This window comes from Coregonus lavaretus (assembly GCF_964263955.1).
Source record: "Coregonus lavaretus genome assembly, chromosome: 10".
Lineage (NCBI taxonomy): Eukaryota > Metazoa > Chordata > Actinopteri > Salmoniformes > Salmonidae > Coregonus > Coregonus lavaretus.
Genome location: NC_139997.1, coordinates 28,812,807 through 28,837,073, shown reverse-complemented (window position 1 = coordinate 28,837,073; position 24,267 = coordinate 28,812,807). Strand labels below are relative to the sequence as shown.

Here is a 24,267-nt window from a genome sequence, read left to right as displayed (position 1 = left end):
AAGACAATACGCGAAATGTCTTTAAAGCTAGTTAGCGGAAACCGATGCCCGTGCAGCCTGAATGGAGATTGTTTTATGTACGAACCGGTCATCGGGGTAAACTAGTTTATTACCGGCTGGGCACATCAAACTCAGACGATAGTGGAGATCCATAGCGCCCACTCGCTGCTGTCCAGGCTAGATTTATAGCATACTTTGTTACATTGTGTGTGACACCTAAGAAAATGTGATGTAAACTCACAAAGATTGCATTTGAGTCCATTCATGAAGTGCCAAGTGAATCATTAGATTATGATGGATGCTGTCTGTTGTTGATAGCACATATCATCAATCTATCAGCAAGACTGAACTGCTTTTAGGGTCACTGCAATGTCATACCATACCTGTCTCTTGGATCAATCCAACTAGTGGCGTGGTTGATGTGGTCGATGTAGTAGACTTTCCCGTCAAAATCCCGGGATTCTTCCCAACCCTCTGGTAGTGGTAACTCCTTCCTTGGCATGTCAGACGAGTCTCCATGTAATATGCTCTGCAAGTCCTCTAAATTCTATCGAAGGTAAACCATGTCTTGTTGTGTGAGGTATTTTAAAATCCCAAATGTGAAAACCATCACTCGTTTCCATCAATTCAAAATTCTGGCCTGTGTTGGATTACGTTTTAATCCATAACGTCTCGCCGTGAATGTTCCCAGAGTACGAGTAGAAAAGGTTAGCCAAACAGTGGGTGTTTTCACAACGAAGCAATGTGATACAATTTCCTCAATTAAACAATGTTTCCAGCACTGATGCGTAAATGATTTCTCTAAGGAATACAAGTTATTTTGTAGCCGTTTAGCTCAGCAGTAGGCTAGCAATATTACAACCATGCTCACATTGGAATTGAGAGTGAGTGATGTTCCACGAGATAAATCCCTAATGCGCATTTGAAATCCTCGTTGTTCAATGCTAATTTGTTCGTCTATGTACAATACATTGTAGAACATAACGAAAATGAACAACTTAATTATAACTTTTCAAGCGGGTTGTCCAGGGATTGTGTCGGGACAGCTCGACTCCTTTCTGGCTATTCAGATGAACCGAAAAGTGTATTTGAAGTCTGCAAAGCCAGCCAAGGTTTGGCGTACGAGTAGAAAGGTTACAACAATGTCTCACCATCCAACAAGAAGCTTTTCTTAAATATTTTAGAGCCCTTTTCGCTCACTGGCCACCATGTTTAGCTAGCGAGAACTATGCTAACCAGTCAGCTAGCAAGTAACCCTCTCGTGCTCTATCAAATCTTCCCTTATTCCACAGAATTAAGCGGCATTTATCTCCACATTCACGGTAAATGTTCCTACAAAATTCCGGTAAATCCACATTGAAGTTGTCTACTTAGCTATCTATCTATAATCGTTAGTTAAAATGTTTCATTTTCTCCTTAAAGGGGCAGTAGCAAGTCGCCTTCCAGAGGACTGTTTCTGTTGGTCGCTATTCGCACCCGTGTGAAGCTAGCCACAATAAGGATTAGCCACAATAGTGGCGTTTGCGGTTTTCCTTCAGAATAAAAGTCCCAATTGAAAGTGATTCAAACGAATACAAATAGTGGAATCGTGCCATATTTGGACCATGTTAAACAAGGTCGGAATGTTGTTATATAAATTCAGCAAAAGACAATAATGAGTTTATGTGGCTCATTTTGCACTGGTTTTTAGAGTCCCACAATAAGAGCTAAGATGCTAATATTTGTGTAAACTTTACATAGTTGTGTTCTGTGGGTGTCACCGAGTAGGCTGATACCCCCATTTCATGGGTGCACAATCCATAGGTTAGGCTGTACAGTACTATATGAATGTCCAATACACACAATAGACTGACTGACTGGAAAGGTGATTTCCCACAGTCAAAGTCCTGCAATAAGAGCGAAGACGCTAATATTTGTTTAAACTCTACACAGTTGTGGTCTGTGAGTGTCACTGAGTAGGCTGATACCCCATTTCATGGGTGCAACATTCATAGGTTAGGCTGTAAGTATGCCCCCAATGCAATTATAAAGTCTAATACATAGGCTACACAAAATTAAATCAAATCAAATATTATTGGTCACATACACGTGTTTAGCAGATGTTATTGCGGGTGTAGCGAAATGCTTGTGTTTCTAGCTCCGACAGTGCAGTAATATCTAACAAGTAATATCTAACAATTTCACAACATATACCCAATACACACAAATCTAAGTAAAGCAATGGAATTAAGAACATTTAAATTAATATATGGACGAGCGGCATAGACTAAGATACAGTATATACAATTTAGTCATTTAGCAGACGCTCTTATCCAGAGCGACTTACAGTTAGTGAGTGCATACATTTTCATACTGGCCCCCCTGGTCCCCTGTGGAAATCGAACCCACAACCCTGGTGTTGCAAGCGCCATGCTCTACCAACTGAGCTACACGGGGCCACGAGATGAGTAAACATTATTAAAGTGACTAGTGTTCCATTTATTAAAGTGGCCAGTGATTTCTAATCTATGTAAATAGGCAGCAGCCTCTAATGTGCTACTGAAGGCTATTTAACAGTCTGACGGCCTTGAGATAGAAGCTGTTTTTCAGTCTCTCGGTCCCAGCTTTGATGCACCTGTACTGACCTCACCTTCTGGATGACAGTGCGATTTCAACAGATTTGTACTATTTGGTGTAAAATTAACTAATTATTGTCTTTTGTTGAATTTATATAACAACGTCGTTCAGCATTATCTAGGCCAAATTTGGCATGATTCCACTTTTTGTGTTTCAATCTTTCAATTGAGGACTTTTATTTTGAAGGCAAACAGTAAATCCTCTATTGTGGCTAATCCTTATTGTGGCTAGCTTCACACAGGTGTGATTCGCCACCGCTCAAGGCTCGCGATGCTGTTGAATGACGTCATACAGGTGCTTCTCTGCACTGGGGGCTAATTTATATTTCTAATTTTTGCCTAAATTTCACATAAAATATATGCATGTGCCATTTCTGAAAAGACTGCGTACGTCATTTTTTTTTTTAGATTCATACACTTGGCGCACACCACTTAAGGGCACATCGACAGATTTTTCACCTAGTCGGCTCGGGGATTAGAACCAGCGACCTTTCAGTTACTGGAACAACGCTCTTACCCACTAAGCTACCTCCCGTTATAAAATCAGACCTGTTGTAAACTGTGCGTATCATGAACAAGCGTTATAATTCTGCCGGAAATCACCCACAGCCATAAAGTCAAAATTGGCTATATCGTAAAAATTTTAGGACGTTAACAGGGCACACTTCATCTTAACTTCTCCACATTTACTGGATTGGTTGAACAATGCAGAAGAGAACGTCCCACGACAGTTTTTTTTCTTCTTCTTGTCAAGACCAGTGTGCAGGGAATCTAGTTTCAGGCGTTTGTTTTATGACTGTTCTGTTAGGTTATGGTGACAATATCGCCCTTATTAGATGTGCGCTTGCTGAAGGCAAAGCACAACTCTAGATTTCTTACATACTCTTATTAATGAGACTTGTGACAGCAAAAGTCCCAGTTTAAATCTTCATCATACTGTACTTCTGACTTTTTAATGTCCACACTTTAGCAACTGCACAAATTATTTCTGACATACTTATTGTGTGGCTTGCGAAAGCAGCCACAATTCAATATTGTAACAATTATTTCCAACTTATTATTGTTATTTTGAACACTTCTCATCTTACAACGTTTAAGGTAGAAACGCCATTCAAACTTTAAAACGTGTAGATTAGGTTGCTTGCATACAACCTTTTGACCTTTTTTCCCTCCATCCACTTGCATGGGATTTCCTCAACATTCTAAAGCTCCCCAGTGTGACATCATCACTTCCATCTTCCATTAACTGTAAATGCAACTTTTGACACAAATTAGCTACTTTGACCACTTTTACTTACCAAAAGTAATGCCCACTACTGGCTACAACTACTCACCACAACTACTGAAGCACACAACTACTGACCACAATCACACAATTACTGATCACACAACTACTGACCACAATCACTGCTCACACAACTACTGACCACAACCACACAACTACTGAACCACAAAACTAATGACCACAATCACACAACTACTGAGCAAAACCACAAAATTACTGACCACAAGTACTGACCACTACAGACCACAACTACTGACCACAACCACACAACTCCTGACCACAACCACACAACTCCTGAACACAACTCCTGACCACAACTAATGACCACCAGTGGTGTAAAGTACTTAATTCGTTTTTTGGGGTATCTGTACTTTATTTTACTATTTATATTTTTTACAACTTTTAATTTTACTCCACTACATTCCTAAAGAAAAGTATGTACTTTTTACTCCATACATTTTCCCTGACACCCCAAGGTACTCGTTACATTTTTAATGCTTAGCAGGACAGAACAATTGTCCAATTCACGCACATATCAAGAGAATATCCCTGGTCATCCCTACTGCATCTGATCTGGCGGACTCACTAAACACAAATGCTTCGTTTGTAAATTATGTGTTGGAGTGTGCCCCTGGCTATCCGTAAATAAATAAAAAACAAGAAAACTGTTCAGTCTGGTTACTTAATATAGGCATTTGAAATGATTTACCACACAGCTACTGACCACAACTACTGACCACAACCACACAACTACTGACCACAACCACACAACTACTGAACCATACAATTGCTGACCACAACCAAACAGCTACTGACCACAACTACTGACCACAACCACACAACTACTGACAACAACTACTGACAAAAACCACACAACTACTGACCACAGGCACACAATTAATGACCACACAACTACTGACCACTAATGACCACAACTGACCACTACTGACCACAACCACACAATTACTGGCTAAAAGTAATGACCACAATCACTGACCACAATCACTGACCAAAACCACACAACTACTTATGACAACCACACAGCGAGTGACCACACAACTACTGAACCATACAACTACTGACCACAACCTCACAACTACTGACCACAACTACTGACCACAGTTACTGACCACAACCACACAAATACTGACCACAACTACTGACCACAGCTACTGCACACAACTCCTGACCACAACAACTGACCACAACCACACAACTACTGACCTCAACTACTGACCACAACCACAAAACTACTGACCAGATCCAAACAACTACTGACCACAACACAACTACAGACCACAACTCCTGACCACAACCACACAACTCCTGACCACAAGTACTGACCACAACCACACAACTACTGACCACAACCACTAAACTACTGACTACAACTACTGAACCACACAACTACTGACAACAACCATTGACCACAACCACACAATTACTGACCACATAACTACTGACCACAACAACTGACCACTGCTGACCACAACTACACAATTACTGGCCAATCAACTACTGACCACAACTGCTGACCACAACCACTAACCAAAACTACTGACCACAGAACTACTGAACCACACAACTACTGACAACAACTACTGACAACAACCACACAACTACTGACCACAACCACACAATTACTGACCAAACAACTACTGACCACAACCACAGAAGTACTGACCACAACTACTGACCACACAATTACTGAACCACACAACTAATGACCACAACCACACAATTACTGACCACAAATACTGACCACTACAGACCACACCTATTGACCACAGCTACTGACCACAACCACTGACCACAGCTACTGAACTACACACCTACTGACCACAACTACTGACCACACAACTACTGAACCATGCATCGAATGACCACAACCACACAACTACAGACGACAACCACAAAACTACTGACCACTACAGACTACAACTACTGACCACAACCGCGAAACTACTGACTACAACTACTGACCACTACTACATACCACAACTACTGAACCACACAACTACTGATCAAAGCTTCTGACCACAACTACTGATCACAACCACTCAACTAGTGACCACAACAACATAACTCCTGACCACAACTACTGACCACAACCCCACAACTACTGCGAGCTGTTTTATTAACCCATCAACTGCTCTCTTTCTAGATGCAGTAAGTCATGTCAGAAGCTAGCAGATTCATTACTTACCAACAGCAGCTGCAAATTCCAATAAAACTAGATCACGTTTTGAAGTTCACTTTCTTTGCTTTGTCTAACAACACTATCATGAATCTAGAAAATACGTTTTGTGGGTTAGCGTGCAGTATTTCTTTAGTTTTATAGAAAAACATTTGTGGTTAGCATGTTTCTCAAACTGGCTTTAGCCATAAGGGAGCAGTGTTGCCAAGGCTACTTTTGCCTAGCAAAGCTTGATTCGGATGGAGAGAACATCTTTTTTTTTTTTTTTTTATTATTGTTTATCTATTTATTTATTTATTATTATTTATTTTTTATTTTTATTATTATTATTTATTTTTTTCATCTTCATAGCTCGACAAATTCCCATGATTTGCAAATCTGTTTTGGACCAACAGCTAGCTCTAAGATTTCAAATGCTTCCCCGGTCTGGACTACCTGGAATGATAAAGAGAATATTTCTAATGCTCACTAGCTTCATCCTCTTTCTCAGGATCACGCTCCCTGCTCTAAATAACTCAACTGGCTAGTTTGCCTGTCTGTGAAGAGAAGGGTGGGCTGTACCCCTCTGATTGGATAGAACGGATTACGAAAAGCTTCTACCAATAAAAAGTTACAGCTGTTTGATGGAGTTTAGAGTGACAAAAAGTGGCTAGCTAATGTCAGCTAACAGCTCTAGGTGCAACCATTGAGCAGCCCAAACGAAGCCGTTGCTATGGATACTCACAGACTCAGAGGGCAGAAATGATGACGAGGGTGAAGAGAGTGACCACAATTACTGACCACAACCACAACGAATGACCACAACCACACAACTACTGACAACAACTAATGACCACAGCTAATGACCAAAACTACTAACCACAATTAATGACCACAACCACACAACTACTGGTCACACAACTACTAACCAAATAATTACTGACCAATGTTCTCTCTAAGCTAGGCGCAACACCCCCGGGACTGCTGTGCAGAAGAAATATCAGCCCGTGCAGAGTAGCACGAGATTGAGCTTCACTCTAGTTTTCCCCATTAGTTAACACTATCAATGTTTTCCTTTACTGTGGGAATTGTGATCAAATCAACGCAATATTAGCCACTTTCAATGCAACATACCAAAACAAAACAAACTATGCAAGAGATTTTGTTGTAGGCAGAATTCTATTGCATTGACACGCACGACTCTGCCCATACTCTACACAGACTGGTGTGGCATAACCAATCAGTGCTGCAGTAGGCCTATATGCAAATAGACCATTGCGATATACAGTGGGGAAAAAAAGTATTTAGTCAGCCACCAATTGTGCAAATTCTCCCACTTAAAAAGATGAGAGAGGCCTGTAATTTTCATCATAGGTACACGTCAACTATGACAGACAAAATGAGAGAAAAAATTTCCAGAAAATCACATTGTAGGATTTCTAATGAATTTATTTGCAAATTATGGTGGAAAATAAGTATTTGGTCAATAACAAAAGTTTCTCAATACTTTGTTATATACCCTTTGTTGGCAATGACACAGGTCAAACGTTTTCTGTAAGTCTTCACAAGGTTTTCACACACTGTTGCTGGTATTTTGGCCCATTCCTCCATGCATATCTCCTCTAGAGCAGTGATGTTTTGGGGCTGTCGCTGGGCAACACGGACTTTCAACTCCCTCCAAAGATTTTCTATGGGGTTGAGATCTGGAGACTGGCTAGGCCACTCCAGGACCTTGAAATGCTTCTTACGAAGCCACTCCTTCGTTGCCCGTGCGGTGTGTTTGGGATCATTGTCATGCTGAAAGACCCAGCCACGTTTCATCTTCAATGCCCTTGCTGATGGAAGGAGGTTTTCACTCAAAATCTCACGATACATGGCCCCATTCATTCTTTCCTTTACACGGATCAGTCGTCCTGGTCCCTTTGCAGAAAAACAGCCCCAAAGCATGATGTTTCCACCCCCATGCTTCACAGTAGGTATGGTGTTCTTTGGATGCAACTCAGCATTCTTTGTCCTCCAAACACGACGAGTTGAGTTTTTACCAAAAAGTTATATTTTGGTTTCATCTGACCATATGACATTCTCCCAATCCTCTTCTGGATCATCCAAATGCACTCTAGCAAACTTCAGACGGGCCTGGACATGTACTGGCTTAAGCAAGGGGACACGTCTGGCACTGCAGGATTTGAGTCCCTGGTGGCGTAGTGTGTTACTGATGGTAGGCTTTGTTACTTTTGTCCCAGCTCTCTGCAGGTCATTCACTAGGTCCCCCCGTGTGGTTCTGGAATTTTTGCTCACCGTTCTTGTGATCATTTTGACCCCGCGGGGTGAGATCTTGCGTGGAGCCCCAGATCGAGGGAGATTATCAGTGGTCTTGTATGTCTTCCATTTCCTAATAATTGCTCCCACAGTTGATTTCTTCAAACCAAGCTGCTTACCTATTGCAGATTCAGTCTTCCCAGCCTGGTGCAGGTCTACAATTTTGTTTCTGGTGTCCTTTGACAGCTCTTTGGTCTTGGCCATAGTGGAGTTTGGAGTGTGACTGTTTGAGGTTGTGGACAGGTGTCTTTTATACTGATAACAAGTTCAAACAGGTGCCATTAATACAGGTAACGAGTGGAGGGCAGAGGAGCCTCTTAAAGAAGAAGTTACAGGTCTGTGAGAGCCAGAAATCTTGCTTGTTTGTAGGTGACCAAATACTTGTTTTCCACCATCATTTGCAAATAAATTCATTAAAAATCCTACAATGTGATTTTCTGGAGAGAAAAAAATCTCAATTTGTCTGTCATAGTTGACGTGTACCCATGATGAAAATTACAGGCCTCTCTCATCTTTTTAAGTGGGAGAACTTGCACAATTGGTGGCTGACTAAATACTTTTTTTCCCCACTGTATGGATCTGTGCCATTCACTTTGAACTGGACTGGGTTTTTACAGCATGAGCGGTCTTGAGTAGATGCACTTGTTTTGAGATCAAAGCGTGTGCACATTTGTTCAAATCCTTTGCTAGTTAGTGAGTTATTAGCCCAGTTATAGATCATTTGTAGTCAGCAATGGGGGAGTGATTGCTTCCTACAAGAGCACAAAACATGTACATTTATAGACATCTTTTTTTTCATAAAGGGGCAGTGTTGTATTTTGAGAGGGTCTTGAATAAGCTAAGTAGCCAATAGGCAGAGGGTAGCATGATTGTCTGATTCTCTGTAATAATGGTATGGGAATAATAATGCCTTTGTGACCCCTTTCAAGAAACGAGGTGTATGTCGCACGTCACTACTTCACAGGAGAGGCATTTAAAAAAGTGTTTTATTTTTATTTTTATCAAAATACGTTTTTTGGCAGAAATGCCTTCTGGAACATGAGAACATTCATGTGCCTTAATAACAAACTTGTATGCCATCTGAAAATACGAATAAAAATGTTCAATAACGAGCCTAGTTGGTTTAGCCACAGAAAAATACAGGAACCTTCCCGCTAGCCATGATTGGCTGAGATAATGGATGGGCTGGACATGCCGAGAGATGAGTTCGGATTGGTCTGCCATGTAGTATGCTTCTGTCTATAACATGAGCTGCTAATTATGTGTGGATAATCCTGTCTACCATTGCTTTAAAAAAAAAGATATCATGAAGAACTGAACAAGTTTTCCTACTGCTCTCAATATTGCTGCCCTGAAGTTAATAGCGCTATTGATGGACAACTTTCTGGAGAATGATCTTGCCATGCTGACTCTCTCTGGCTCTGAAAATTAATCAGACAATGAGGAAATCCCTGATTTAGGTAAAAGCACTTTCATTGAACTAGACATTGTAGAGTCTTCTGATGACAATGGTGGGGAAGAAATGGTGTCGTTGTCATGGAAGAAGTTGACAGGGTTTTGAAATCAGTGGAATGCCCGGTGGAAGCAGAGAGATGATTGCCAAATAAGGAGAGAGTCCAAAAAGAGAACACAGAAATAAGGCTGTTGTATAAAACACCTGTCCCCGGATTACATCTTCAAACTAAGGGCATCCATGCCATTCATGACAGAAGGAGAAGCGTTCATCCATGTATACGGGTAAGAGTCTAGCTACACTTTCAGATATTATGCATTTCTAATTTTGTCAGAAAGTCATTTTCATTGCGAGTTAAAGTGTACTGTTTGCTAGCTAACATTAGCTGGCTGGCTCGCTAGCTAACATTACGTGTATGATCTGTGTAGGAGCTCTGGAAAGAGGCCCGAGTTCCCGAGTTGGAATTCCGAGTTGAATGACAATTCAAATCAATTTTTCCCAGTCAAAGTTATTTTTTTTCAGAGTTCCCAATTGTTTTGAACGCGCCATTAGAGTTGGGGTTATGGTTCATTGTTTAGCTAGCTAGCTACATGTCTAAACAAAAAACTCAACTATGCAAGTAACCATTTCACTGTACCGTTTATACCTTCTGTATCCTGTGCATGTGACAAATAAACTTAGATTTTATTTGATATAGTGTGTGTTTAACAGAGACGGTAATGTGAAGAACAACATGACCTGCACCAAAGTCAGATTAGGATATAGGCCAAGGACTAGATAAAGTTTAGTTTTACTATTACTTTTTGCTACTACTTTCACCACTTTTCGTCTTGAAATCTTTGGTTGTTTACTACACTGTGGGTCCTTAAAGAGATGGGTGGGGCTAAGGCTTAAGAGGGTGTGAACGATGCTTAATGGGTGTAGACAAAGAAGAGCTTGTAGGTGTACCAAAACATTCAAGGACTATTTTCTCAAAATTTGGGTTACAAGTTTATCAACTTTTAAAGCAGAATTACTTTCTCATTGTTCCTCAACTGCAGTGTATGATATACAATTTTCTAGCTCGGAGTCTCTACATTTATCCAACTAAAAACATTTCAGATTTTTCTACATAAGACCAAATCGAGCTGGTCAGTGACATTTTTGTTTTGTAAAGTGGTTTCTTGCATCAAACACAACAACATGTTCAGTCATCTCCTTGCCTGATGAACAAGTGGATAAACAGGTTAATGTCAAGCCATGCATGTTTTTATAAAAGTCCCATGGAATGTACACCTACATTGAACACCACACATTGGCTGCTACTGGGCTGAATGATATAACAGCTATTTCCATGTTATAATGTTATGGGATGCATTTTCTCCATTGTTTTCGATGGAAGGCCACTCTGGTAGGCCTACATTATGATCAAATAGCCACAGTAGCCTACTTGACCACTGTCTGAAACTGTAACTTAAAGCAGATACAGCCTCAGTGTTCACAGTAAATGCGCGCTGGAAGTTGCACAGAATTTTCACAATATTCAAGTTTGCGCTCAGCAGACCTGAAATTTGCTAAGTGCCGAAAAACATTAGAGGGAACATTGCTACTGACCACAACCACACAACTACTGACCACACAACTACTGACCACACAACTCCTAACCACAACCACACAACTACTGACCTCAACTTCTGACTTCAACCACTGACCACAACCACACAAATATTGACCACAACCACTGACCACACAATTACTGACCACCCAACTACTGACCATAACCACACAACATCTGACTACAACCACACAACTACTGACCACAACCACACAACTACTGACCACAACTACTAACCACAACCACACAACTTCTGAACACAACCGCACAACTGCTGACCACATCTAGTGACCACAACCACACAACTTCTGACCACACAACTACTGACCACACATCTAATCACCATAACTACTGACCACGACAACTACTGACCACACCACACAACTACCAACCTCAACCACAAAACTACTGACCACATCTACTGACTACTACTGAAGACAACTACTGACCACAACTACTGGCCACAAATACTGAACCACACAACTACTGTCCACAACCACTGACCACACAACTACTAACCACAGATACTGATCACAACCACACAACTACTGACCACAACTACAAAACTACAACTACTGGACGCAACCATACAACTACTGACCACAACTACTGAACCACACAACTACTTACCAAAACGACTAACCATAATTACTGACCACAACCACAACTAATGAACCACAAAACGACTTACCAAAACGACTAACCACCACTACTGACTACAACCACACTACTACTGATCACAAAACTACTGAACCACACAACTAATGAGCACAACAACACAACTGCTGACCACAATTACTGACCACAACTACACAACTACTGACCACAAGTACTGGCCATGTCCATACTGTAGGGCCCAAAGGACCTGCAACACAACTACACATCTACTGACCACAACTACTGCTCGGGTCTGTACTAGCTCTGGTCCTGGGCGTAGCTAGCTAGCTCTGGTTCGCACTAGCTCTGGTCTGCACTATAAATTACAGCGACTTAAATAAGCAATAATTAACATATAATACCCACCAACAATAATTGTAACAAAAGATAGACGTGTAACTTTTGAACCGTTCAAGTTAGATACACCAACTTTCATATGTTCAGGCTATCCTATCATATCAACCAACCAATCAGTCAATCTTTTGATTTTCCTACTTTTTCCACTATAACCAGTAACCACCATTACTACTTCAGACACTCTCATCAACATTCACATGTTCAGGCTATCCTAACTTCAAATTCGTTCAAACTTTTATTAACTATAAATATATCCATTTGCATACAGTTCCATAAAATAACCCACCAACAGTAACTTTTGAACCGTTCAAGCTAGATACACCAAACTAACTTTCATATGTTCAGGCTATCCTAACTTTTCATCTACCTACTTTTTAAACTATAACCAGTCACCACCATTACTATTGCAGACACTACCACTACTATAACCACCCGAGTGGCGCAGTGGTCTAAGGCACTGCATCGCAGTGCTAGCTGTGCCACTAGAGATCCTGGTTCGAATCCAGCTCGCCAATGGGGCGGCGCACAATTGGCCCAGCGTCGTCCAGGGTAGGGGAGGGAATGGCCGGCATGGATGTAGAGCATGGCGTCTGCTAAATGACGTAAATGTATTTCAAAACCATACATACTTTAAAACAAGCTAGAAAACACACCACATTTTCTTCAGGAAATGTACTTTTAGCCTAAAGAGTTGTTATATTAGATAGAACTACAGCTAGCTATCAGTAGGGCTACATACAAACCTATTCTACATAGTTCTTCAACTACCACAAAAATAATTTTAAAGAGCTGTCATTACTTCTCTCCCCAAATAATTGCCAACAACTTTCTAATAATTACATAATCATTCAACTCCAATCAAACTTCATTCACACTGAACATTTTACAAATGTAAATCGTGCATCTATTTATCTGAAACCCACAGCATGATTGATTCAGAGTTGCTTTGCTTTCTTAAGAGTGTTGTCCACATGATCCTGCTTTTTATTCCCATCTTCTGATAGATCGCTTTCTTCTTTTAGTTTTCACACGCAACTGTAGTCGTGGAAATTCAACACCAGGGACACCTGAAGTCAATATTAAATCAACCATTCTTTATTATCAGCAAACTGGAGAGGTTCCAACAAACTTAATGCACCATAGTACACGTCGGTTGTGAGCTCCGTCGGGGCAGTCCTGTAAGTTCTCTAAAATACTGCTTCCACAGACAAGTTATATTTGCATGATTTAGCTTATTAATTATTCATCATTAATGTTTGGTTCATGCATGTGACCGACCAATACCTGTTCTCTCCAGGCAATATGGGTATATGTCCACTGCACACTTCTTAGGTCTGTAATTGACATGAGCAAGGAGCTATTGAAATTCAAAACTATGAGAAATGTACGTAATACAGTGTGAGATTACAGTACACAAACAAGAGTGTGCAATATATAAGGCTAGTCCGTAGACAATCTGAAGTTTGTTTGAGGTCAGTAGGTCACATGACCAGAGGTATTGAAATTTAAAATTGTGAAATTCTTGTAAAATCACCTGAGATGAAAATGGACAAACAAAAGGGTGTGCAATATATACGTCTTGTCAGTGGATATTCTGACAGCAGTTTGAGGGTTGTAAGTCACATGACCAGAGAGCTATTGAAAAACATAGAACAATTCATGTAAAATCACCTGAGATGAAAATGGACAAACAAAAGGGTGTGCAATATATAACGCTAGTGAGTGGATGTTCTGAAAGTGTTTTGAGGGTTGTAGGTCACATGACCATGGAGGTATTGACATTTAAAATGTTGAAAAATTCAAGTAAAATCACCTGAGATGAAAATGGACAAACAAAATAGTGTGCAATGTATAAGGCTACTCAGTGGATATTCTGAAAGTAGTTTGAGGATTGTAGGTCATATGACTAAGGAGGTATTGAAATTTGAAACTCTCATGAGATGCAAATGGCCAAACAAAAGGGTGTGCAATGTGTAGGCCCACTGAGTGTACATTATGAATCTTGTTTGAGGTGTGTGGGTGACATGACCAAGGCGCTATTGAATTTCAAAAATAAATAATTTAAAATAGTGCAAGATGTAAATCGACAAAAGAAAGTGTGTGCAATATGTGTGTCTCTGCCATCGGGTTAGCTAGAACTGTCACACCCTGATCTGTTTCACCTGTCTTTGTGATTGCCTCTACCCCCCTCCAGGTGTCGCCCATCTTCCCCATTATCCCCAGTGTATTTATACCTGTGTTCTCTGTTTGTCTGTTGCCAGTTCGTTTTGTTCTTCAAGCTTACCAGCGTTTTCCCCTTGCTCCTGTCTTTTCTAAAGTTCCTGTTCTCTAGTTTTCCCGGTTTTGACCATTCTGCCAGCCCTGACCCTGAGCCTGTCTGCCGTCCTGTACCTTGTCCCACCACACTGGATTATTGACCTCTGCCTGCCCTTGACCTGTCGTTTTGCCTGCCCCCTGTTCTAGTAATAAACTTTTGTTACTTCGACACTGTCTGCATCTGGGTCTTCCATAAAACGTGATAAGAACCAGTTTTGAACGTTTTAGGAGTAATGGTTAAAGAGCTATTGAAATGTGAAAAATTAGTCACTATGTTGATGGTCCCTAACTGCTGTTGGTGGATGTAAGGAAAACTACAGGCGAATACTTTACCTCGGTTGGAAATAAAATAGTCAGGAAATAGATTTTTAAAATGTTTTATTGCATAGATCAAATATATATATATATATAGTTTTGCTCTTCCCACTAAGGGCAAATGATTAAATCTTGTTGTATTTTCCTATGTTGGGTTTTTTATGAATAAGCGTGTATCCCCTATTTGCACAAAATACCACTGCAATTAAATACTTCAAACAACCAGAAATAGTATGCTCACATGGTCTAACGTTTGCTAGAATTTAAGCACATTCTCTGGTCAAGTATTTTTTTAAATAAATGCTAACTTTTGCGTGAAGACTGGCGCATGTATGTTTTGGGGTATATTTTGTACTTATGTGTGTATAAATGAGGACCCTGTGCCCTAAATTTTATTCCACCATATTTTTCCTAGAATATTAATGTTTGGTTTGGTTTTAAATGTGGAACTCTTACGTTATAACATGACCGACACACATGAGCCAATTAAATAATTGGCTTGGTGAAAAATCCATGTTGCTCTGTGTTGTGTGAGAAGTGCATGACGCCCTTCAATGGTCAGTTTTTATTGAAGGTGTTCCTCATTTTATTGACCATGATTTCACTGTTCACTCTAGGTTACTTTAGTGTGGTTTACAAATGTTTTCAATATTTACAAATTTCACAACTGGAAGTGACCTAATTATCGCCCATAATGATGAGGTTATAAACTCCAGTCCCCCAAAAAACAGGACATCTGTGATAGTAAATTGCACTGTAGGGTAAATATTTAGGCCCTATTATATAGCAAATCTTGTTTATTTCAAGGGAACTGACATGCCCTTTTTAAATTACGTTCAAAGTTAACTCAGAGGCTTCTTCCACATAAGTACAGTCAGTGGCTGTTGTTGCGCAGCCCATACCTTCTGCTGTCGTCACGAATCGAACCGACTGAAGGGTACAAGGAGGATGCTGGCGGGGCTCTTTTCAACACAAACAAAGCGGAGAGATCAGGTGCATTGTCCACAGTGGAAATCATTAGATAATTTCATCGTTGGCTCTTAGCTGTTGTGTCCTGGAACGCAACGTTCTCCGGGGTTCCAGAAGTGCCACATGGTTCTGCTTCGGCACATATCCATCGCCCTAACTGCAGCGGTGGCTGCCTTCGGGTCCGCGCTGTTTATCGCCTTAAATTATTTCTACAGAAGGCGAATATGGTCCCCCGAAGCGGATTATTACATGATAGAAGAGGTAAGCTCTTATCTTTGCCATGTAGGACAGTCGGCATAAGTTTATGGCTCTGTAACTGTTGCAATCGGGGGACAGACGCACAGTTTTCACGGTTTATCCCTGGATTCTTTACGTGCCAGAGCAGTGAAAGTTCTGTAGGGGCGCCAGTGGCATCGAACGCATGCAGGCATAGACGAATTAACGAATCACTTATGTCTCGACATGGGGCCTTCCAGCCCAGACAATGCATATGACATGAATGATAAGCGTTCATCTCAGACCATGTTGATAACAAACTGATCATCTGACTTCATGATGATAATGATGAAGGGTTTTGACAAAGATTGATGCACATAATGAGAATCATACAGGTTTACGGTCCAAGAAAGCTACAAGAAAATACAAACTAATAGTCTAATGTTAAAGGAGAAAATGCAAATAATTCCCAGTCATAATAATAATTGCCTGTAGAATTATTTTTCTTTGACTATAGCCTATATGGACATAGGCCTATTACCTGAAATGAACTAATATGATTTTCAGGAGCTCAAATGGTCTTGATTCAAACAAAGAGGCCAGATTAGGCTATAGTTAATGTAATCAAGGGAGAATTTCACATATTAACTCCTCAAATTTGTCATTTGCCTATAGTGTGCCACTCACAAACCAATGAGATGGTATAGAGCTGATGTAACTAACATCCGTGCCATAACAACATTACATAGTGGTCAAAGTGCAAATGCAGTTATTGTAGACCAAGTAAACAGCTATTGGTGGTTCAGTTAAATGCAGCAGCTACTCCTCCTGTGGTCCACATAAAACATACAAATACATGACCAAGTACAGAACAGTAAAAGACAAGAACAACATAATATATTACATTAAATTCAAAATAAAAATAAGAGTTATATATAGGAAAGACACAGAGAGACAACAAAAATGCTATTTACACACTATTCACATACACATTTATTCTTATTTTCAGTACAGTTAAATGAGATCTTTAGAAAGAGGAGATGCGCTTTGATACAATATGTTTTTCATCTGTTTTTTAAAGCTAAACTTGCTTTTTGCCTGAGTAACCTCTGGTGGCAGAGCATTCCACAATGACATGGCTCTATACATAAGTGAGCGATGCATTAAATCTGTTTTTGGTTTGGGTACCGTGGGGTCACAACAACAGAGGCTGCTGCCTGCTTTGCACACAAAAATGCAAGTGATTGTGAAATACTGCAGCATTATCTATACTTTACTGGTAATCATACAGGGACAGATAGTGAAAAATGCTGATGTATGTAAGCAAATCATATTGCTGGTCTGCACTTTACAGGAATAACAATGATCTATATATCTGTATCTTTGAGAAGAAAGGAAATGGGATAAGATAACTTAATCTTACTGTTGTGAGAGAACAGGTGTTCTGATGGCTGTGTGTGTGTTGAGCAGGAGCAGGAGGAGGGTGTACAGCGCCAGGTGCTAGTCCTTGGCCTAGACGGAGCTGGGAAGAGCAGTATGCTGCAGGGGCTGACAGCCACAGATGGAGACAAGAGAGGGCACTGCCGTCCCACCAGGGGCTTCAACTTTATGAGCCTCAGTGCCCCTGCCTGTCAGCTGAATTTCCTAGAAAGTAAGCTATGCAGTTTACACCAGATTTCAGCATATGCTTGCAGGGCAATTCAACCGGCCTGTAAGACTCCATGCAAGAGTGCTTTAAGCCTTCTCTATGACCTTTAAATTTGTCACATGGATTTTAAACTATCAGTTTGGCCCTGAAAATGCCAGTGGCTTTACCAAAAGCATTATAATCATGTGCCTTTGCTTAGACTCACTCATACGTTTGGACAACAACATGCATCATTTACCTTTTCTTGAGTGGAATAATTCATTTAGCCTTCTTGTAATGTGTCAAACAAATAAGAAAGTAAAAAACAAGTTCATACATCTTCCTTATTGCCTATCAACACTTCTCAAGTAACCCACCTACTCTGTCTACTGTCTTACAGTTGGAGGGGGTGAGGATTTGCGGATGTACTGGGCAGAGTACCTGGGGAAGACACATGTCCTGGTGTACGTGGTTGACTCCTCTGACAGAAGACGTCTCCCACAGGCCAAGGCTGAGCTGCATCGCCTCCTCAGACTGCACTCACAACTTCCTGTGGTGGTCCTGGGGAACAAACAGGTGACCTTGACTATTATACTGTCTTATACTATCCGTGGGTGGATTTCCATTGGAGATAGAAACACCTATAGAATGGAAACTTTTTCAATTTCTATAGAAACACATTTGTTGATCTTACTGTGGGCAATATGAGTGTCTCGGATATGGATACACGTATACTGGATACATGTATGCTCTCCAGTGAGTACATACTGTTAGTAACCCTTCACTTGAGCAGTGTTATAAAGAATTTGTAATACTGTTATAAGCATGATGTTACACCTGTCATGACCAGTGTTGTGATACATCCATGCATTGCTGTTTAGATTGTCAAACTGTTTTAAATACAATCTAGTCATTTTAACAGATGCTCATCATACCCAGTGTGACTTGACAGTAAACTTCACTGTCCGTCTTGTGTGTCCTCTCCCCTCTAGGACAAGCCCAACGCCTTGAGTGTGTCGGAGCTCCATGAGGCCCTGTCTCTGGGGGCGGTGGCAGACGAGAGGAGGCTGTTCCTACTGGCTGCCCAGCTAGGCTCAGATGGCCTGATTTGCTCCCGTAATCTGCAGGCCTTCCAGGACTTGCTCCTACAGCTCGTCTGATGCCCCAGGACAGGAGTAGTGAGCGGGGGGTTGACCAGGAAGGTGGGATGGGGAGAGAGGTCCATGGATGTGCCCGTGTGGTAAGGACGAGTGGCAAATGGCCATTACTGTGTGTGAATACTTTTGAACCCTTCAGTGGCAGGGACCAAAAATAGTCAGGGTTCGATATACAGTCAGGTCCATAATTATTGGCACCCTTGATAAAGATGAGCAAAAAATACTGTATAAAATAAATACAAATAATGTATATTTTATACAAATACAATTGCTCAGAGAAAGAGATTGTTTAACAAGTAATACAAAAAATCTAGAAAAGATAGGGGACAAAATGATTGGCACCCCTGTTTTTAGTACCCATGTGAAGATAACGACATTGAGCCTCTTTAAAAGTATTTTATGAGATTGGAGAACACATTAGGAGGGATCTTAGACCATTCCTCTTTACATAATCTTTCCAGATCCTTGATATCCTTAGTCTGCGTTTATGGACTACCCTCTTCAATTAAAATAATGCTTCCGTATGCTTCCATTTTTCAACGCCAAACTCACCACTGGTGTGCGTGGCCAAAGAGCTCTATTTTCATGTCATCTGACCATAGCACCGCCTGGAGTTTGATAAACTGGATTGGCATTTGGATTGGAACCGGTGCTATGGTCAGATGACATGAAAATATAGCTCTTTGGCCACGCAGACCAGTGGTGGGTTTGGCATTTAAAAACAGAAGCATATGCAGAAAAGTACCTCATACCTAAGGTAAAATATGGTGGTGGATCATTGATATTATGGGGCTATTTTGCTTCCACTGGTCCTGGGTCTCTTGTTAAAGGGATACTTCAGGATTTTGGCAATGAGGCACTTTATCTACTTCCCCAGAGTCAGATGAACTCGTGGATAAAAATGTTATATGTCTGCGTGCAGTTTGAAGGAAGTTGCTAATTAGCGCTAGCGCAATTGCTAACTAGCATTAACGCAGTGCTAGCAGATACCCATAGACTTCCAGTCATTGCGCTAGCGCCAGTTAGCATTGTCTCGCGAAACTACCTCTTAACTGCCTTCATACTGGACACAGAGACATAAATCCATGAGTTCGGAAAGTTGCACTCACAGGTCCAAACCAAAAGTGGTCCCCGAAAATTGCATACATATACTATATATATACAAAAGTATGCGGACACCCCTTCGGCTATTTCAGCCACACCCGTTGCTGACAGGTGTATAAAATCAAGCATACAGCCATGCAATCTCCATAGACAAACATTGGCACCAGAATGGCCCGTACTGAGGAGCTCAGTGACTTTCAACACGGCACGGTCATAGGATGCCACCTTTCCAACGAGTCAGTTCATCAAATTTCTGCCTTGTTAAAGCTGCCCCGGTCAACTGTAAATGCTGTTATTGTGAAGTGGAAATGTCTAGTAGCAACAATGGCTCAGCTGCGAAGTGGTAGGCCACACAAGCTCACAGAACGGGACCGCCGAGTGCTGAAGCGCGTAGCGCGTAAAAATCGCCTATCCTCGGTTCCAAACTGCCTCTGGAAACAAATTAAGCACAATAACTGTTCGTCGGGAGCTTCATGAAATGGGTTTACATGACCGAGCAGCCGCACACAAGCCAAAGATCACCATGCGCAATGCCAAGTGTCGGCTGGAGTGGTGTAAAGCTCGCCGCCATTGGACTCTGGAGCAGTGGAAACACATTCTCTGGAGTGATGAATTATGCTTCACCATCTAGCAGTCCGACAGACAAACCTGGGTTTGGCGGATGCCAGAAGAACGCTACCTGCCCCAATGCATAGTGCCAACTGGAAAGTTTGGTGGAGGAGGAATAATGTTCTGGGGCGGTTTTTCATGGTTCGGGCTAGGCCCCTTAGTTCCAGTGAAGGGAAATCTTAACGCTACAGCATACAATGACATTCTAGACGATTCTGTGCTTCCAACTTGGTGGCAGCAGTTTGGGGAAGGCCCTTTCCTGTTTCAGCATAAAAATGCCCCCGTGCACAAAGCGAGGTCCATACCGAAATGGTTTGTCGAGATCGGTGTGGAAGAACTTGACTGGCCTGCACAAGTCCTAACCTCAACCCCATCGAACACCTTTGGGATGAATTGGAATGCTGACTGCGAGCCAGGCCTAATCGCCCAACATCCGTGCCCGACCTCACTAATGCTCGTGGCTGAATGGAAGCAAGTCCCCTCAGCAATGTTCCAACATCTAGTGGAAAGCCTTTCTAGAAGAGTGGAGGCTGTTATAGCAGGAAATGGGGGACCAACTCCATATTAATACCCATGATTTTGGAATGAGGAGATGTTCGACGAGCAGGTGTTCACATACTTTTGGTCATGTAGTGCACCACGTCATTGCTCTCTCTCTCACTCTGCTGTGGGTGCATCATGTGCATCTTGCTAGCTGTCATTCATATGGCGAGGGGCTGAAGCTCATTGGTTTAACTCAAATTGCTAGGGGGCTGGCCCACTTGGGGGGAAATGGCGCTGCACAGCTTCCAGAAAAATAGTCGCTTTCAAACTAGGGATTTCGTGGCTAATTGAGGTAAGACAGTAATTCTGCATGTATGAACTACATTTTGACACATCCAGCCCATAGCGGAAGGATTAAAAAATAGTCATCAACTTTTGACTAAATGTAATACACTACAAGTAGTCCCCTGTAGCTCAGTTGGTAGAGCATGGCGCTTGCAACGCCAGGGTTGTGGGTTCGTTTCCCACGGGGGCCCAGTACGAAAAATGTATGCACTCACTAACTGTAAGTCGCTCTGGATAAGAGCGTCTGCTAAATGACTAACAATGTTTTAAAAAATGTGAATTTGGCCAAATACTAATGACACCTTCAAATGGAGAGTGGGGGAGTAGATACATAAAGTGCTTTCATTTCTAAACGGTATAACAAATATGTATGAACATACCCTCAAATAGGTGGTGACATTCTGTACTGTCGCCTCATAAAACATTTGATCTCAAATCCCAAATGCTGGAGTAATAGAGCCAAATTAAAAGTTTTAGCTTCACTGTCCAAATAAATACATAGGGGAGTGTCGTTACCAAGCATGAAGCTTGTTACATTTCAATTGTAGCAAAAGTATCTGGCTTCAATGCTCATCATTGTGACAATGTCATGTATCAGCTTGGTTCAATGCAGTCGTTAATAACATCATGCATTTTATAATCTCAAAAGGAGACATTTGATTGTGAGTGTTACGTTTTATTCTCTTAAATATAGTTGATGTAAGTTAAGTACATGTAAATGGATGTAAGGTTAAGTAAGATTAATATAAATAGGTGTATTAACTTTTTGTTGTTGAGAAATTCATGCTCTGTTTGAATTGTTATTAAATATTTGCATGTTTTAACTTTTAGGAGGCAGTTGTTTTGCAGCCAGCTTTTATTCAAACATAAACTACCGTTCAAAAGTTTGGAGTCACTTAGAAATGTCCTTGTTTTCGAAAGAAAAGCAATTTTTTTGTCAATTAAAATAACATCAAATTGATCAGAAATACAGTGTAGACATTGTTAATGTTGTAAATGGCTATTGTAGCTGGAAACAGCTGATTTTTTTATGGAATATCTACATAGGCGTACAGAGGCCCATTATCAGCAACCATCAGTCCTGTGTTCCAATGGCATGTTGTGTTTGCTAATCCAAGTGTATCATTTTAAAAGGCAAATTGATCATTAGAAAACCCTTTTGCAATTATGTTAGCACAGCTGAAAACTGTTGTGCTGATTAAAGAAGCAATAAAACTGGCCTTCTTGAGACTAGTTAAGTATCTGGAGCATCAGCAATTGTGGGTTCGATTACAGGCTCAAAATGGCCAGAAACAAAGAATGCTCTTCTGAAACTCGTCAGTCTATTCTTGTTCTGAGAAATTAAGGCTATTCCATGCGAGAAATTGCCAAGAAACTGAAGATATTGTACAACGCTGTGTACTACTCCCTTCACAGAACAGCGCAAACTGGCTCTAACCAGAATAGAAAGAGGAGTGGGAGGCCCCGGTGAACAACTGAGCAAGAGGACAAATACATTAGAGTGTCTAGTTTGAGAAACAGATGCCTCACAGGTCCTCAACTGGCAGCTTCATTAAATAGTACCCACAAAACACCAGTCTCAACGTCAACAGTGAAGAGGCGACTCCGGGATACTGACCTTCTAGGCAGAGTTGCAAAGAAAAATACATATCTCAGACTGGCCAATAAAAAGAAAAGATTAAGATGGGCAAAAGAACACAGACACTGGACAGAGGATAATTGGAAAAAGGTGTTATGGACAGACGAATCGAAGTTTGAGGTGTTCGGATCACATAGAAGAACATTTGTGAGACACAGACCAAATGAAACGATGCTGGAGGAGTGCTTGATGCCATCTGTCAAGCATGGTGGAAGCAATGTGATGGTCTGGGGGTGCTTTGGTGGTGGTAAAGTCAGAGATTTGTACAGGGTAAAAGGGACCTTGAAGAAGGGACCTTGAAGAAGGCTGTCACTCCATTATTCAACGCCATGCCATACCCTGTGGACGGCGCGTGACAATTGGCAATTTCCTCCTTCAACAGGACAATGACCCAAAGCACAGCTCCAAACTATCCAAGAACTATTTAGGGAAGAAGCAGTAAGTTGGTATTCTGTCTATAATGGAATGGCCAGCACAGTCACCGGATCTCAACCATATTGAGCTGTTGTGGGAGCAGCTTGACCGTATGGTATGTAAGAAGTGCCCATCAAGCCAATCCAACTTGTGGGAGGTGCTTCAGGAAGCATGGGGTGAAATCTCTTCAGATTACCTCAACAAATTGACAACTAGAATGCCAAAGGTCTGCAAGGCTGTAATTGCTGCAAATGGAGGATTCTTTGACGAAAGCAAAGTTTGAAGGACACAATTATTATTTAAATTAAAAATCATTATTTCTAACCTTGTCAATGACTACATTTCCTATTCATTTTGCTATATTTCCTATTCAAACTAATTTCATGTATGTTTTCATGGAAAACAAGGACATTTCGAAGTGACCCCAAACTTTTGAACGGTAGTGTACCTTTCAATCTTCGTATCTTCAACCTTCTTATCAATGACAATTAATTCCTAAAGCATGTATGAATTGTAATGCCATGTTTCTACTGCAGTAGCACCTCTGGGTGTTTTGTTTGACTGCTAAAGTGAAGTGTGGTTGTTAAAGTGATAATCTAAGATTTATACAAATAAGG

At 41.1% G+C, this 24,267-nt stretch overlaps 2 protein-coding genes across 2 annotated transcripts in view; one reads left to right on the top strand and one right to left on the bottom strand.

The window, feature by feature from the left end:
* The window catches only part of wwc1 (WW and C2 domain containing 1), a 46,488-nt gene extending 45,010 nt beyond the window's left edge, over window positions 1-1,478 (bottom strand). The window contains exon 1 of the mRNA XM_084170653.1: window positions 384-1,478. Coding sequence (XP_084026779.1) covers window positions 384-502 — 119 coding nt within the window. The 5' untranslated portion in view covers window positions 503-1,478. The remainder of the gene's footprint in view (window positions 1-383) is intronic.
* A 14,435-nt stretch (window positions 1,479-15,913) lies between these two features.
* On the top strand, window positions 15,914-23,861 carry LOC311136673 (ADP-ribosylation factor-like protein 9). Its single transcript, XM_084170889.1, has 4 exons — window positions 15,914-16,317; window positions 17,743-17,923; window positions 18,300-18,475; window positions 18,892-23,861. The coding sequence occupies exons 1-4, from the start codon at window positions 16,180-16,182 to the stop codon at window positions 19,057-19,059; spliced, it is 663 nt and encodes a 220-aa protein (XP_084027015.1). The 5' UTR covers window positions 15,914-16,179; the 3' UTR covers window positions 19,060-23,861.
* Window positions 23,862-24,267: the final 406 nt, after the last annotated feature.